This window comes from Pimephales promelas, chromosome 1 (genome assembly GCF_988280905.1).
Source record: "Pimephales promelas chromosome 1, fPimPro1.hap1.1, whole genome shotgun sequence".
In the NCBI taxonomy this organism is placed as follows: Eukaryota; Metazoa; Chordata; class Actinopteri; order Cypriniformes; family Leuciscidae; genus Pimephales; species Pimephales promelas.
This window is the reverse complement of record NC_142769.1, coordinates 5,083,610-5,099,930: the sequence shown is the minus strand read 5'-3', so window position 1 is coordinate 5,099,930 and position 16,321 is coordinate 5,083,610. Positions and strand designations below refer to the sequence as shown.

Genomic DNA, 16,321 nt, shown 5'->3' with positions numbered 1-16,321 from the left:
CAATACAAAAACACAACATGGAAATAGGAAAATGTTTGCATTATTTTGTCACTTATTGTCTCCTTTGTTCACTTGTGATCCGATCAACCAAAACGCATCTTAATACCAGGTGTAAACAAGGCCAAATAATAGTTAAGATCTTACATGGAAGAAGTATATACAGTCCTCAACTGGCATACTCATATAAAAGTCAAAGGTACCCACCTAACTGTTGGAAGAGGAGCGCTACGCTTTTATTGCTGATTGGCAGGCTGCCGTTCAGTGGGGTCTGGATGAGCTGCCGGTCCCCCGCTCCCAATGAAAAGAGCTTCTGAGAACATTAACACAAACATTCTGGTCTGAACAAATGCATGACGTATATATAACAATAAATGAACACCAAATAACACCTCAAAGTTACACAAATAGTAGAATACAGGCTGAAATCAAAAACATTTCATGAACAGATGCGCACTCATGTCACATTCCAAGTGGATGTTGTTAGACTCGCACTGAAAGATGAATATATACCTCTCCTGAGGTTTGTTTATAACTTTAGCCCTGTTTGATCACCATGATGTCCCAATCCAGCTGGGATAATAATGGTTTCTGGAGGAATTTTCAAATGTGTTGGTGAATTGCATTTAACACAACATAAGCTGGGGATTTCAACACGAGTGCGTGCAAAACTCTGCAGTCTGTATATATATATATATATATATATATATATATATATATCCCCTGAAACCAATATTTAGATTGTTTAACCCTCTATATGGTGATTTATTAATTTAGACTGATTTATATGAGCGGAGAGTACAATAAAGAGTAGTGGATTTAGAAACTGTGTTTAAAGAGAAAACATACGGTTTGAGAACAGATTTGTTCACAGCTGCTGCATTACGAGAAACAAAAACCAAAAAGAAAAATGAGACGTATAAAAGTGAGGGGAACGGCGTTGCTCAAACCAGAAGATGAGTTACATTTATTAATATTTTAGCTCTAAACAAAACAGCAAGGCTTCACTCACTGACCCCTAAAGCCCTTTCCACCTCTCAGGAGTACCCAGTGAAAACAATATGGAACGTGAGACACCCATTAGATGCCGTCCTCAAGGTATACAGGTACAAAAATGAACCTTGGCTAACCCTCGGATATCCACAGGGGTCAGGGTCGAGACAGATGAGAAATTCTTTGGTTAAAGTAATGTCTGACCTGAGAACCTCCTGCCACTGGAACCAAGCATGTGAAGAGGTTTGCCACCAGTCCTTCCAGAGGGAAGTTTAGACTGTCTATGTACACGGTGTAGATCAGTCCCAAACAGCCCTAAGAGGGAAAAAAGCAATACATATAGCTTGTCCTGACAAATGTAAAAGTACATGCAAACAAAATCGGATTGATGGATGGATGGATGGATGGATGGATGGATGGATGAATATGGATGGATGGATGAAGACGGATGGATGGATGAATGGATGGATGGATGGATGTATGGATGGATATGGATGGATGAATATGGATGGATGGATGAAGACGGATGGATGGATAGATGAATGGATGGATATGGATGGATATGGATGGATGGATGGATATGGATAGATATGGATGGATGGATGTATGGATGGATATGGATGTATGGATGAAGATGGATGAATATGGATGGATGGATGAATATGGATGGATGGATGAATATGGATGGATGGATGGATGGATGGATGAATATGGATGGATGGATGGATGGAGATGGATGTATGGATGGATGTATGGATGGATGGAGATGGATGGGGGGTGGGTGGATGGATGTATATGGATGTATGTATGGATGGATGGATGATGGATGAATATGGATGGAGGGATGGATGAATATGGATGGATGAAAAGATGGATGGATGGATGGATGGATGGATGAATATGGATGGATGGACAGATGGATGGATGGATGGATGGATGGATGAATATGGATGGATAGATTGGATTGGATGGATATATATTAGTCAAAACCGTCTATGATTTTCTGATCCATCCTACAATGAAAGTCCAGGGAGTCTAGAGACTTTTTTTTTTAATGTATTCCTAATTTAAAAATCACAAGTCTGATCATTTATCAACAAGTGACCATATTGATTTGATTCAAATCCATAACCTAAAGAATGAGTGATTGTAATGATGCTGTCCTTGGAAAACATAAATACCACTGATATTTACTTTTCAATCGTTCTTGGGAAAATAAATCTGGAGAATTATCTGTATAAATAATAGGAAATACCAGCAGGGCATAACAGTGCCCTCAAAAATGGGCACAATGAGAAACAAAGGGATATGGTGTGTGACTACAAACATTTGGTCCTTTACCAAGTAATACAGATCAACTAACTTATTCCCAGGCATAGCTCATGCCAAATACATGAATGAAGGCCAAAAGTAAAAAACTTGAGGCAGGCAGTCAGCAAATACTTGGATGGAGTGGATTTCCTGCTTTAAAGCTCCTGTGATATCCCTCTCTGTAATCCCTATTTTTATTACATCAACAGACATAAGTCTTTGATTTGAGGACTGAAAATCAATACCGTTCTCCTACCAGTGATGGGTTTAATAATCCTAAATCCAACTAAAGCTCCAGCATGAAAATTCCTAATTATGAACAAGCAATTCTAAATCGAAGAATCCTGAGGAAGAATGGATTTTGCATAATTACTAAAGTTACTGGTCACTTAGGAATTGTATGACATTGCACGGTCTGTTAAAGAACAGCTCGATCACTATTGGCGGATCTATTGTACATCTTTGGAATATAAAAAATCGGAAGTTTACCAAAGAAACAGAAGTTTTTGTTGTTGAAGTTGTTTTTCAATACACGTTCCTAGTATGAAGACACAACAAATTAGTTTTTGAGAGATGGTGTTTCACAAAGAGACTAGATAAAACAGGATAGTTCAAATGATTGGATGGATGGATGGATGGATGGACGATGGATGGAGAAATGGAGAAATGGATGGGTGGAGAGATGGATGGATGGAGAGATGGATGGGTGGAGAGATGGATGGATGGATGGATGGAGAAATGGATGGATGGACGGATGGATGGACGGATGGATGGATGGAGAGATGGATGGATGGATGATGGATGGAGAAATGGATGGATGGATGGAGAAATGGATGGATGGAGAGATGGATGGGTGGAGAGATAGATGCGTGGAGAGATAGATGGGTGGAGAGATGGATGGATGGAGAGATGCAGAGATGGATGGATGGAGAATCGGATTGATGGATGGAGAAATGGATGGATGGAGAGATGGATGGGTGGAGAGAAGGATGGATAGAGAGATGGATGGGTGGAGAGATGGATGGATGGATGGATGGATGGATGGATGGATGGAGAAATGGATGGATGGATGGATAGATAGATGGAGAAATGGATGGATGGAGAGATGGATGGGTGGAGAGATGGATGGGTGGAGGGGTGGAGAGATGGATGGATGGAGAGATGGAGAGATGGATAGACAGAGGGACGAACGGACACATGGATAGACAAACAGACTTTACATTACCCTAAATATTTCTGGGTAATCCAGCCTGGTGACAAGAATCAAACTTTTGGGTGAAAATATTTGAGCTGGCTGAATCAAACCATTCTCCTCTTCCTCTTCCTCATCACCATCTGCCTCCAGTGCCTTTGAGCCCTGAAATGGAAAAGAATCAAAAACATTATTATTATTATTCAATTTTTTTTTAAGTTTGGGCTAAATAGAATTCCATGTGGCTGAGGTACAACTTGAGTCGGTGGACAAGTATAGAGCAATCCAACGCTATCTCACGACCAATTCGTAGAGTGATTAAAAGGAGGCTAATTCGTACGAATTCGTACTACCTCACTCGTTCGAATTTGAACGATTTGTCTAAACCCACGTGATGGGTAGATTTAGGGGTGGGGTCAGGCGGTATGTCATTTTAACTTGTAAAATATGTACGATTTAGCAAAAATCGTACTAATTCGTACAAGTGAGGTCGTACGAATTGTTACGAATTAGCCACCTAGTAAAATTTGTACGAAAGGCAGTGAGATTGGGTTGAGCAATCACATGAGATAAGACCTGGACGTGATTCCGGAAGAATCAAGAACTGGGTCAGATTCACTCATAATGTCTTTAACTTTAAACAAACTTTTTCAATTAGAAGTTCAGAATTTGTATTTGTTTTTATTCCAATGGAAATATTTTCATTTGATATTTGCACACTTTCTTGTGTTGAAGGCATAAGGAACACAATTTTCTTTGCATTATCCAAAAACAATCAATATTATAGCATTACAATATAGTATATTCATTTACATTTCAACTGATTAAAAGACTTTTTATTGAAACCAAGTAACATGAGAAGTTGCTAAAAACGGTTCATTCAAAGCGTATCATTCCAAGTTTGCAACCTGGCGAGTTATTTAATGACAGAGTGGAAAAAGAACAACAAAGAGCGAAGACTGACCACTGAAAACCCAAAGTCCTCAGAGGAGATGGACAGTGAGTTTGATGGGGGATTGCAGGGCTTTGTTTCTTAATTCTTTGTTATTCACCACTGATAAATATCTAGGTTGAGGAGTTGAGAGAGCATTGGAAAATAATGCATAAAGATCAAATGATTGCATGTTTTCAGAATCACTGATAAAGCTGAGCTTATAGATAAGCTTAGTGACTGTCGCTCAGTACACAGGCTCAGTCCGGTTTCCTAAAAAAAAACTAAAAACAGCCCTGCACACTTCAATACATCACATGTGATAATGATCATGAGGTCAGCCGAGCAGCGCTGCCTTTTCTCAAAGAGCAAGACAAACGATAAGAGAGGCAAACCAAAGCGTGACGGCGCGTTGACAGAGTTAGTGTCGCAAAGGATGGAGAAAAGTTAAGATAGGCTTGCATGACGAATAAAGGAGTGACCCATGCTGGGTGTTATGAAACCGCAAAGGGAACCTGGAGGTGCCGGTCTAATTATAGAATTTACTTTTGGAAATTGGCTAAATTTGGGGTTTGTTTTGTGCAAGGGTCTTGTCCCAGAGGCTGAAATGCTATTGAAATTAATCCAGGCTCACATTACACGTCCTGCTTTAGTGTACGAGTTGAACTGTCTCCACGTGAGTATTTGGAAAAATTTAATTTCCTAAATAATCACGTCCAAAGATGCAATCAGTGAAAAAAAAAAACAAATCATAGTAATTACACCATGTACAACCCAAACTGAGTTCATGGGACAACAGGAGGATTAAATCAATGATAAACTATGAATTTAGGCAAAAGTGTAGTAGGTCAGAAACTACATACCAAAAAAAAAAAAAAAAAAGTGTTCTTAGAAATGTACTTTTTTAAATAAATAAATAAAAAAAACTCACATTTACGCTGAGAATTGCCTGTTCATAACCAGGGGTTTTTATGCTGGAGCTGCAGTTGGATTTAGGATAATTAAAACCAAAACCATCATCACCTCTTAAATTATTAAAGTCAAAGACTTGATCATTAAAGTCAAAACAACTTTTATATCGTGGTGTAACCATGAAATGAAAAGTATTAATAGTTTTTGGGGAGTCACTCACACCACATGACATTTTGTCATAAAAAGGTCAAATTACCAGATATTTTATAATAGGGCTGTCCATAGATTACATTTTTTAATCGCACGCTTATTGTGAAATTAAGCATACACCATTTATCTTGTTTAACACCATTTAACACATTAATTTTGTCATCATTTGCTGTATCAAAAAGGTGAGGCTCACAAAACTGTATTTTATGCAAGATTTCTAAGGTAAATTTAGGTGTCTTTACAAAAGGGGACACTTGGAGACTCCAAAAGGACACCAAATAACCAAGTGACTTATTCCTATTGCAGTCAAATCCATTCAGAATTACCACACGGTAAATTTCTGGCAACCACAGCTTTCACCGTAAATTGAACACCTTTTTTTATACAGTGTATCGTTTGACTGAAAGCTTTCCTGAAGTTTAGCTGCTTAAAGTCCCCGTGAACCGGAAGTTGCAAACGATTTTTCTCCAGTGCTGTGACGTATTTCCAAGTGAAACGGAATATTGAACAGAAGGCAGGGTTTTACTCTAGCGCTCCTCCTCTCGGTTTGAGGGGAGTGGTTAAGCGTTTCCCCACCCAAGCTGTGAAACCTACGTCATCAGAAAAAGAAACCGTTCCAGACCGGAAGTAACTTTTCAGATTTTGATTAAAGATTACCAAGGTAAAACATTTTTTTTAATATATATTTACTTTCACAGATTAATTGTTCACCACAAGACTAGTAATATGCGCTAACAAAGTAAATAGGTTCAATTTTGATTTCACGGGGACTTTAAAATGATCTGATCGCAAACAAAGAAGCGAAATCGGCTTAAAGGGTTAGAAGAATAGAAATGTCCGCCAACCGGGTTACAGGTGCTTGAGCCATTGTAGATGCTCCGTGAGATAAACAAACTTCTAAGATCATCAAAATGAGAAGGAACTTACGTTAATGATGCAAATTCACGTGCTTCGGTAATTTATTTGCATTAAACTATTTTAAATGAATCACGTTAACAGCCCTAATATGTGTATATTATAGCATTAATAATGACAAAAAGCAGACGCCGTTATCGTTCACCGATAAGGAGATGTTTTCCATGCATCACCTCCCACTGCTCACAATCTGCTTCTAATTGTCCGGTTCGAGTCGAGCTCATAACGATACCTACGTCTCAAACCCTGCTGTCTAACCCCCCGCACTGGAGTCCATTTGATTTGCTCAGACAGTGAAAACATGCCACAAGATCCACCACATCTTATCAGTGGGAGCACAGGATTAAAATACCCTCACAGATGGGAAACACATTTCCAGCTTATTGGGAGGATTTGGTTCAATTATGAAGAAAAATACATTCCAATGCTGCCTCTTCCAATCTGTTAGAAGAAAAATATCTTTCAGTGTGTCATGATTTTTACATTAAGTGGGCTTAATAGTGTAGCTTTAGGAAAGTACGCAAAACCTGAAACGCTTGGTCCTGCAGATGCATTAAAAGAAGCCCATACGAGAGAATTGTCTACTTTCAATGATTATATTCACCTCAAGAAACCTTAAAAAAGGATTAGTTCACTTTTAAAAAAAACTTTTGCTGATAATTTACTCACCCCCATGTCACCCAAGATGTCCATGTCTTTCTTTCTTCAGTTGAAAAGAAATGAAGGTTTTTGATGAAAACATTCCAGGATTTTCTCCATATAATGGACTTCAATGGGAACTTTAAACGACATCAGACGATGAATAAGGGTCTTATCAAGCGAAATGATGGCTGATTTTAAAAATAAATAACAAATTTTAGGTTTTATAAGCTCAAATGCTCTGTGATGCTCGTTCGTGACTCTCCTGTTCGAACTCGTTCGTCAAAATGAACAACTCATTTTTTGATTCATTTGGGAACAAAATGAACGAAGGGACTCGAAAAAAGATTAGTTTCGTTTATCGTTAGATAAGACCCTTATTCGTCGTCTATAGGGCTCTCATTTGGACCCGTTTGGTTACCAGTAAAGTCCATTATGTGGAGAAAAATCCTGGAATGTTTTCATCAAAAACATAAATTTCTTTTCGACTGAAGAAAGAAAGACATGGCCATCTTGGATGACATGGGTGGTGAGATGTATGTCTTTTACTGGATGCATAAAATGTGTTTGGACGGTGCCCTCAACATCTTCGCTGAGCTCCATGCCTCTGGTTACTATCGTTAACTTAACAAGCTTTGCAAGCATCCCAGAGGAACGAACTAAAGATTCCTGTGTAAGTATGGCTCATAAATGGTTAAACTTTACTGAATATTATTCTTTTGTTGGTTGGATGTGACGGTTTACACCTGGTCACTTCATGTATTTTCTCTGATCGGTTAGCTATAAAGCCTAGGCCAAAATACTTTCGAGATTTAAACTTAAAGGGTTAGTTCAGCCAAAAATGAAAATTAAGTCATTAATTACTCACCCCCATGCTGTACCAACCCCGTAAGACCTTCGTTCATCTTCGGAACACAAATAAAGATATTTTTGATTGAATCTGAGGGCTGGATCACTCTTCCATAGACAGCCTGAGGGACTGCCTCTTGACGGCCCAGAAAGTCATTAAAAGAAAAGGATTAAATATTCCATGTGCCTACAGTGGCTCAACTATAACTTTATCAAGCGACGAGACTACTTTTTGTGCGAAAAAAAAACGTAAATAACGACTTTATTCGACTTTCCATTACTTCCTTATGGGCGCATGCGCGAGAACTGAGACGAGACCGTTCTTCTTCGACTACTTTTTGTTACCGGCTGCTCACCGCTTAGGAGTTTTACCGCCCCCTACCGTATAAGATTACCTTTTCTTTTAATGAGTTTCTGGGCCGTCAAGAGGCAGTCCCTCAGGCTGTCTATGGAAGAGTGATCCAGCCCTCAGATTCAATCAAAAATATCTTTATTTGTGTTCCGAAGATGAACGAAGGTCTTACGGGGTTGGTACAGCATGGGGGTGAGTAATTAATGACTTAATTTTCATTTTTGGGTGAACTAACCCTTTAAATCACTTCAGGAGGTAGTTTGAGACCAATTCCAAATAAAACTGGACAAGTGTAAATGCATCTGGTGGTTAAAATCACATATGTAAATTTTACTCCTCCCAAAATTAAAAAAGTAAGCGTGTGAGAGCATGTTATAGCCAGATATAACAGCACTCCTGCGCTGCAGAAGAGCAGCTGAGTAATGTGTGCAAACTGTCGCAAATGAAACTCCTGAAATGAAAATCATCTTCGTTAAAAGTAGTTACTTACTGTAACAATGTGGTAAAAATGCTGAGACTGCAAATCATAAGAATAAAGAAAAACCATTTCGCAGTTGACACATTTATTATTGTTTGATGAATTTCTGTGGGCAAAATCCAGTCATTTTAATAGGAACCCAATTGAAATTTCACTGCATTGACCAATAAAAAGCTGAATGGTTTGTATTTAGAGGCATGGATGAATAGTATGTGAATTGGGACGCAGATATACAGTACACTCCATCATGTGACGTAAGGAAAACAGTCCCAGGAGACCTACAGCATAATGAGATAATGGGCTATCGTGGTCACTACGTGAAAGAAGCGAACTTCTGGATAAGTGTATCAAAGAAAAATAGCGTGGAGGAGACAGATTGAAAAGACCTTTCCGAAGACATTAAGGCGGTGAGGTTGCGATTAAGAATGATTCTTCAGTCTTAATGTGCCTGATGACACTGTGAAGTACTCTTCATGGGTGGTCGTCTTCTCTCTTAATCTCCCACAAGGCTCCGTAAGGATGTAATATAAATAAATAAGATTTACAGTCTCCCCGAGAAAGAGAAAGACAGAAAGCGATAGAGAGACAGGGGACCGAGGAGGAAGACAGCGCCAGCCAACAGCTGGGGGTCATCAAAGCTCAAAGACATGACGTGCTGAAGTTCCTGCCAAACAGTTTTGTAACCTTCTGGAACCACCAGCCTCTAAATACAAAGAATTCCTGCTTTTATTGACCGTTTAATCACACATTCTTTATCCTGTCATGCGTTTGTTTATTTGTGCTCCAGAAAAGCAACAGGAAGTTAACAGTAAGTCAGCATGCTGGCATCCATATAGATGTTTGTGGCAAACAGGCTGATTCATGGGGAATCTGATTCATTGTGAAACCATTACATTTCTAAGCATTTAAACAGTCTGCTTAACAAATTAATGTGATTCACAGTATCGAAATGCTAAGTTTTGACCACCACATCCTGAGTGTTGAATTAGGTTAATTACACTTAAAGGAGCAGTTCACTTTTGAAAAAACTTTTGCTAATAATTGACTCACCCCCATGTCATCCAAGATGTCTACGTCTTTCTTTCTTCAGTCGAAAATAAATTAAGGTTTTTGATGAAAACATTCCAGGATTTTCTCCATATAATGGACTTCATTGGGAACCAAACGGTTTCAAGGTCCAAATGAGAGTTTCAGTGCAGCTTCAAAGGGCTTTAAACGACACCAGACGATGAATAAGGTTCTTATCTAGCAAAATGATCGGTCATTTAAAAAATAAATAAAAAAGTTTAAGTTTTATAAGCACAAATGCTTCGTGACTCTCCTGTTCAAACTCGTTCATCAAAATGAACGAATCTTTTTTCGAGTCATGACTCGAAGGGTACTAGATAAGACCCTTATTCATCGTCTGGTGTCATTTAAAGCCCTTTGAAGCTACACTAAAACTCTCATTTGGACGTTGAACCGTTTGGTTCCCAATGAAGTCCATTATATGGAGAAAATCCTGGAATGTTTTCATCAAAAACCTTCATTCATTTTCGACTGAAGAACGAAAGACGTAGACATCTTGGATGACATGGGGGTGAGTAAATTATTAGCAAAACATTTTTTTAAAGTGAACTACTCCTTTAATGCCACATTGCCGGTACTCTCCATAGATGAGGAATGTCGGAATGTGATCAACGGTCTTCATTTCCACAGGTAAAAAAATAAAAATAAATGAGTACAGAGATGGTTATCTGACCTGCTTTCTGAGGAACAAGAGCCTGTTGCGACATTCTAAACGATTTAAAGCTGTAAAGCCAATTACCTTGAACATCCACTACTCTTTTGAAGACATCACTAAATTTTCCTCCTAGAAAACAACAGCAGTGTTGCATTTGTCCACAGTGAAATAAACTTGAACGGAGGAACTTGACTAATGCACATCATGGCTTTGCTCGGAATCTCACCATCATCTAATGAAAAAACCTTTTAGACAGTAATCTCGAATGTGGTAAAATTTACTGACATAACCCGCACAAAAAAGTGCAAAGCATTAACGAGAACAATAGTTGGAGGTAGCAATTACAGTAACAAGTAGGTTCTGTGCCAAAAGTAAATGACAACTGAGGTTGGACAATAGACAATCATATGAGGGATTTGAACCTACAACCTAAACCACCTTCTACCTGTTGGAAACGTAACATGTTGAAAGACAACATAAAATTATAATGGCAAAAAAAGCTGATGATTCTTGAGGCAAATTGTAAAAGAATAACAATAACGGGCAAGAATAGCCCAAACATCTAGCCTAACTCAAAAATCTGACTCAAATTTGGTGACAATTGGACAAACATTGTAGAGCCCGATCGATAAAGGATTTTGAAGGCCGATACCGATCCAAATATTTGTTGGTTTTAAAATCCGATATATTAAAGTCCGATATATCGGCCGATACCTCTTAACTGTCACCCCCCCTTTTTTGAATAGACATGGAAATGCTCATTTCAAACTTAAATGGTTGTAATTCAAGAATGCTTTGGAATATAGACGTAAGATTGGTCTCGTTTTAAAGAAGACATTTGGCAGATTTTTCTCGAAGTGAAATAAATTAAGAAAGTGAAACAGAAAAAAAGTTATAGAAGTTTGAGTTTATAGAAATGTACAATGTAGAAAAATTAATTATTCATATTTTATATAAAAATATATATTTTCAAAACCTGGGCTACTCTAAAACTGCAAAAAAAATCAAAGCCAAAAATCTGAATAAGTTGTGTTTCAAATTTTAGGTTGATATCTCAAAAAATGAGCGCCTTTCAGTGAGATTTAGATTGGGCGCAGTACCAAACTTTTTCACTAGGGCACAACCAGACTCCATTACTGCCCATATAAGGGTGCCTTCATTTACATATGTGTTTTGAGTGATCTGAACCATTATTTTTACAAATTTCACACAATTTATGAAGTAGAAATCCTATTCAGAAGTAGTATGGGTAGTTTGGCAGATTTTGATATGAATTCAACCTCTAGGAATCACATACAAAGCACACGCATGCGCGTCATAGCTTATTGCCGTAACACAAATGGTGAATCTATTTTTTTTCCGTAATATTTAAAACATTTTCAGACCTTTTTTTCTAAAATAATTGAATGGATGCTATCTTTTGAACTCTTGGCATGAAATCAAACTGAGGTTTAACTTTTTTTTCATGATTTTTCATGTTCATTGCTATTTCAAAATAAAGGTCTAAAGCTTTATGATTATGAAAATATTCTTGTTGCAAATTGATAAATTACGGCTCCTGTGTAAATTATTTTGAAAATCAGTCACCAAATATGGAAACTAGAGATTGTAAGCTTTCAAATGATATATAGTTTGTCAATATTACTTAAGGTCTTTTCTAAGATATTATTGTTTTAAAAATATAATGGCAAGTGTCCCACCAGTGGGACGGTGACAGTTAAGTGGAAAAAAAAAATTATTTCAGAAATGCGGAACAAAACATTAACAGATTTCCCTAACATTAGTTATTTGTAGTTATTTATGAGTTTTAACTAAAATAATATGTTGATGCATTTTAAAAAGAAACTCGTTTCTTTTATTGTCACAACAGAACAGAGGAACATCAAAATATATTAAAGTTCTGATATTAGTCCCAACATTGCCTTATAAGCTACCTGCAACCTGGATCAGCAGGTTGCAGGATATGTGGCGCGTTATACACGAGTGTTGCCAATAGGGAAGGTGTAGAGTGCCCTCTGGTGGACAAACTATACAACTCCAACACTCATGACATGGTTGAAGCGTGTTTCGTCGTGTTTCGTTTTTATTTTATTTTTGAAATATTCATTTATCGGCCATTATAACTGCCGATACCGATAGTTTGGAAAATGCCTAATATCGGCCTGCCGATATATCGGTCTGGCTCTAAAACATTGCAATGGATCAGGGGAATATTCACACTAACCCTGATCAATATGCTTAATTTTACAACTTTCCTCCACATGTATCTAGGTTCTACCATAGACTCCCAACCAGAGAAAGTAGAAACATAATAAAGAGAAGAACTCCAAGGTAAACAAAAACAATACGCACCTTCAGTGCTTGGCCTCTAATAAAACCCAAAAGCACTTTTGGCTAACAGTAGAGTTGAACAGCTGTCTTCATTGAAATCTATGTGTGCTATCAGAAAGACGATATGATGAACTACTTATACTCTTCTAGCATTCTGTAAGACTCGGAAAGCAGGATGCAATGTAATCAATGAAGGGTATACTTCATGATCTGATTTCTGAAGTAGACCAATGACAAACACTTCAAATACAGCCACAATAAAAAGAGTCCAAGCAGGTGCAAGATGTCCCCAACTGGCAAATTTGGCAGAACATACTGTAGCCTGTGGATACAATAGCTGACCAACCATTTACCACAACACATGCTGAGATGTGTTGAAACGTTATTTAGTGGATCTACAGCAAGGCCTGTAAGAAATACAGATGTCTGATAAAATGTAATTGCTGCTGGCAATCGTTTATGTATGTTAGCAGTTGTAGACGAAAAAGCATGTCAAATTTGAACTTCCTTACCCAAATGTTTTTTACGAGATTCTCATTGTTACAAACTCCCTCTAGGGGTGAAACTTGGCATGTGTCCTTCGTCAAGCAACCTGGTTTTCATGTGTAATTTATTTGGACATTCAGAAAAAGTAGGTCCATTAGTCACCCGTTTCGACCAAACAACTGATGAACCTCTGCTATACGCCTGGGGGCAGTCATGGCCTAAAGGTTGGATTACCAGTCAGACTGGTAACACGAAGGTTGCAGGTTCGAATCTACCTGCAAGAAATGACCTTGAGCAAGGCACCTAAGCACCAATTGCTCCCCGAGCGCCACAGTGAATGGCTGCCCATTGCTCCATGTAAGCGTGTCCACGTTTTGTGTTCGACAAGTGTTCACTACTAACTGGCCCTAATGTGGGTGCACTAACTCCTATGCAGAGTTAGTTACCACACTTGGCCTTCAAGTCACATCAAAGAATCATTTGTTTTTTTTAAAAAGTTCTCAATTTACCCAAGAGGTGGATAAATCTGAGCACCTTTACCAGAGCACCTCATCTTCAATAGTTCGAGGCTGACTTCCACGCTGCATCGGTTCGCCACATTACAGAGGAAAGCCCTGGCAATTAAGGATTAATCCCAGATTTTTGCCCTGATTTACAGTCTGGATAAGTTGACAATAGTAGTGAAAAGTTGGAGCTAGTCTGCAGATTTGAGTTGAGATATTTAATAGAAAATCGCATAGTCTATCAATTCATACACACGACACACTGACAGATGCCGACCAATGCAATCACCCGATAACAAATCGTCGCTTCTCAGACATTCCACAATGACAAATGTTGACCAAACACATTCAATTAGCGAAAACAAGAGGCGTCCAAAGCCAGACGGCAACAGGGGTGACACACTGATGTTTAGCGTTTATTCTTTATTAAGTGTTTATTGCTTTTGGTCGGCATCTATCGGTGCAGTAATTATCGTTATAATGGGCAGACTCCGATTTTTGTATCTTCGTAGCTTTTTTTAGATTTCATCCAGCCATAAAATATCTAACACTTTTGATATTCTGAGTCGATTTTAGAACTTGTATTGTTTGCATTTGCCTTGCGTCTCCTGTCAACAAGGTGCATGTCTCTGTGTGAATTTGTTGTGTCCGGAACCTCAGTCATTTAGTACATGGCGCCCACTTTTCCTCTGAAACGAATTTGTGTCGTGTATTCCATAGGGCTGTCGGTTAAATGCGTTATTAACGGCGTTAACGCAAACCCATTTTAACGGCGTCAATATTTTTATCGCGCGATTAACGGTCTTTTTGGCCTAGCAAACTTTGTCGTTTTTTTAAATACAGTACGCGGAATGCGCGGCGCTATGACGCGAGGACGTTTTGTTTTGTCGACAACCAAAGCGCAAGCGGATCTAGCTTGACCGTAAACAAAACAACAGGCACGCTGCAAACTCTCGTTTGGGCTTGTGAGCCGGCCAAATAGTTGGTTAACGTTACGTTTTGAGGTGATGACGAGTGCGAGACGCCGAAATGGATGCCAGTAAGATTCTGAATGGAAAGTTTACTTTTAAAAAGTTGCCAAATGGTTCCATTGACAAGACCAAAGTGATCTGTGTGTTTTGTCATTGTGAACTAAGCTATCATCATCGCAGCAAGTCCAGTCTGAAACACCACTTGATGATGGCCAAGCACACACACAGCTGATGCGAATTCTCCGCCCCCTCGTCAATATCAGGACCTCGTCAGGATTTCTTTCACCCTTTTATTGATGGACAGTGTTACATTGTGTGAGAGATTATTTGCTCCAAGTGAGAATGTTAGTGTGAAATTGAACACTGTATATGCCAATGTTGTTTTCAATAAAAAAAAAAAAACATTTGCACAAAGCAAGCCGATCCACTTTTCCGTGTTAATAAGAGCATTAAAATGAGAAAAAAATAATGGGACAAAAAGAAATCAAGAGACGTTTAGATTAGATAAAAATGTGTGATTAATTGCGATTAATCGCGAGTTAAGTATGACATTAATGCGATTAATCGCGATTAAATATTTTATGCGTTTGACAGCACTAGTATTCCAGCCTTAAGTTGTGCAAGTCCCCTTATTACCAATCCTGCCCCAGTACAGTAGACTACTTCAGTCAAGGATACAAATTTAGGGGATGCGCGGTTCCTTGCACTCCAGGACTTTCACTTTATAGAGAAACTTCTCAGCAGAGGAAGAAAAAAAAATTGAAAAACAAAAAAAACATTTTTTTCTCTCACAATGTGGGACAACTGATAATCTTCTACAGGAGCTAGTTTAGTCTAGTTTCATGAGGGGTTGAGGTTGGAACCCCGGTGGGCACTGGGCAAAAGTCAGGAATTACAGCTGCATTCTTTACATTGCTGTCCTCCAACCGCAGCCCCTTGGGGTTCTCTAACAGTGCTTCTTCTTTCCTTCTCCTCTCTGGACAGTGAACTTTAAAATATTGTCCATCCTGGTCGCAGCTTCCATCACTGAGAGGTTCTCCAACTGGTTTAAATACTGACATTCTTACCTCAATCAACTTTAAAATATTTTGAAAGTACTCTAGTCTTTTATTTAGGCCATAAAGACCAATTGAAGAACTTTCACTGGCAATGAGCAAAGAGTATCTCAGGTTAATTTTTATTAGATGTATAAATGCATCTATAAATGGATTCTTTGTTAGCTGCAAGAGTTCTTACCGGGTCAAGAAAATATGATGATATAACCCCAATTTTAGCATATCTACACTGGCTACCTGTTCTGTATCAATTACAAGTATTGCTACTGACTTACAGGGTCCTAAGTGGTTAAGCTCCTGTGTATCTAACTGATCTTCTATCTACCACATTCTCACCACAAACTTCTTGGTACTTTTGGTAGTACCTAGGATATCGAAGTCTCCTAAACTCTGGAATAGGGATCGACCGATATGGATGTTTTAGTGCCGATACGATACCGATTTTTTTCCCGTCAGCCTTAGCCGATGACCGA

General features: G+C 38.5%; 1 protein-coding gene across 4 annotated transcripts in view; it reads right to left on the bottom strand.

The window, feature by feature from the left end:
* sbf2 (SET binding factor 2) overlaps window positions 1-16,321 on the bottom strand; it is a 168,882-nt gene that overhangs the window by 108,676 nt on the left and 43,885 nt on the right. For all 4 annotated transcript variants that reach the window (XM_039690899.2, XM_039690902.2, XM_039690903.2 and 1 more), the window contains exons 4-6: window positions 3,527-3,658; window positions 1,195-1,305; window positions 205-310 (exon numbers count right to left, since the gene is read on the bottom strand). In XM_039690899.2, coding sequence (XP_039546833.2) covers window positions 205-310; window positions 1,195-1,305; window positions 3,527-3,658 — 349 coding nt within the window. The remainder of the gene's footprint in view (window positions 1-204; window positions 311-1,194; window positions 1,306-3,526; window positions 3,659-16,321) is intronic.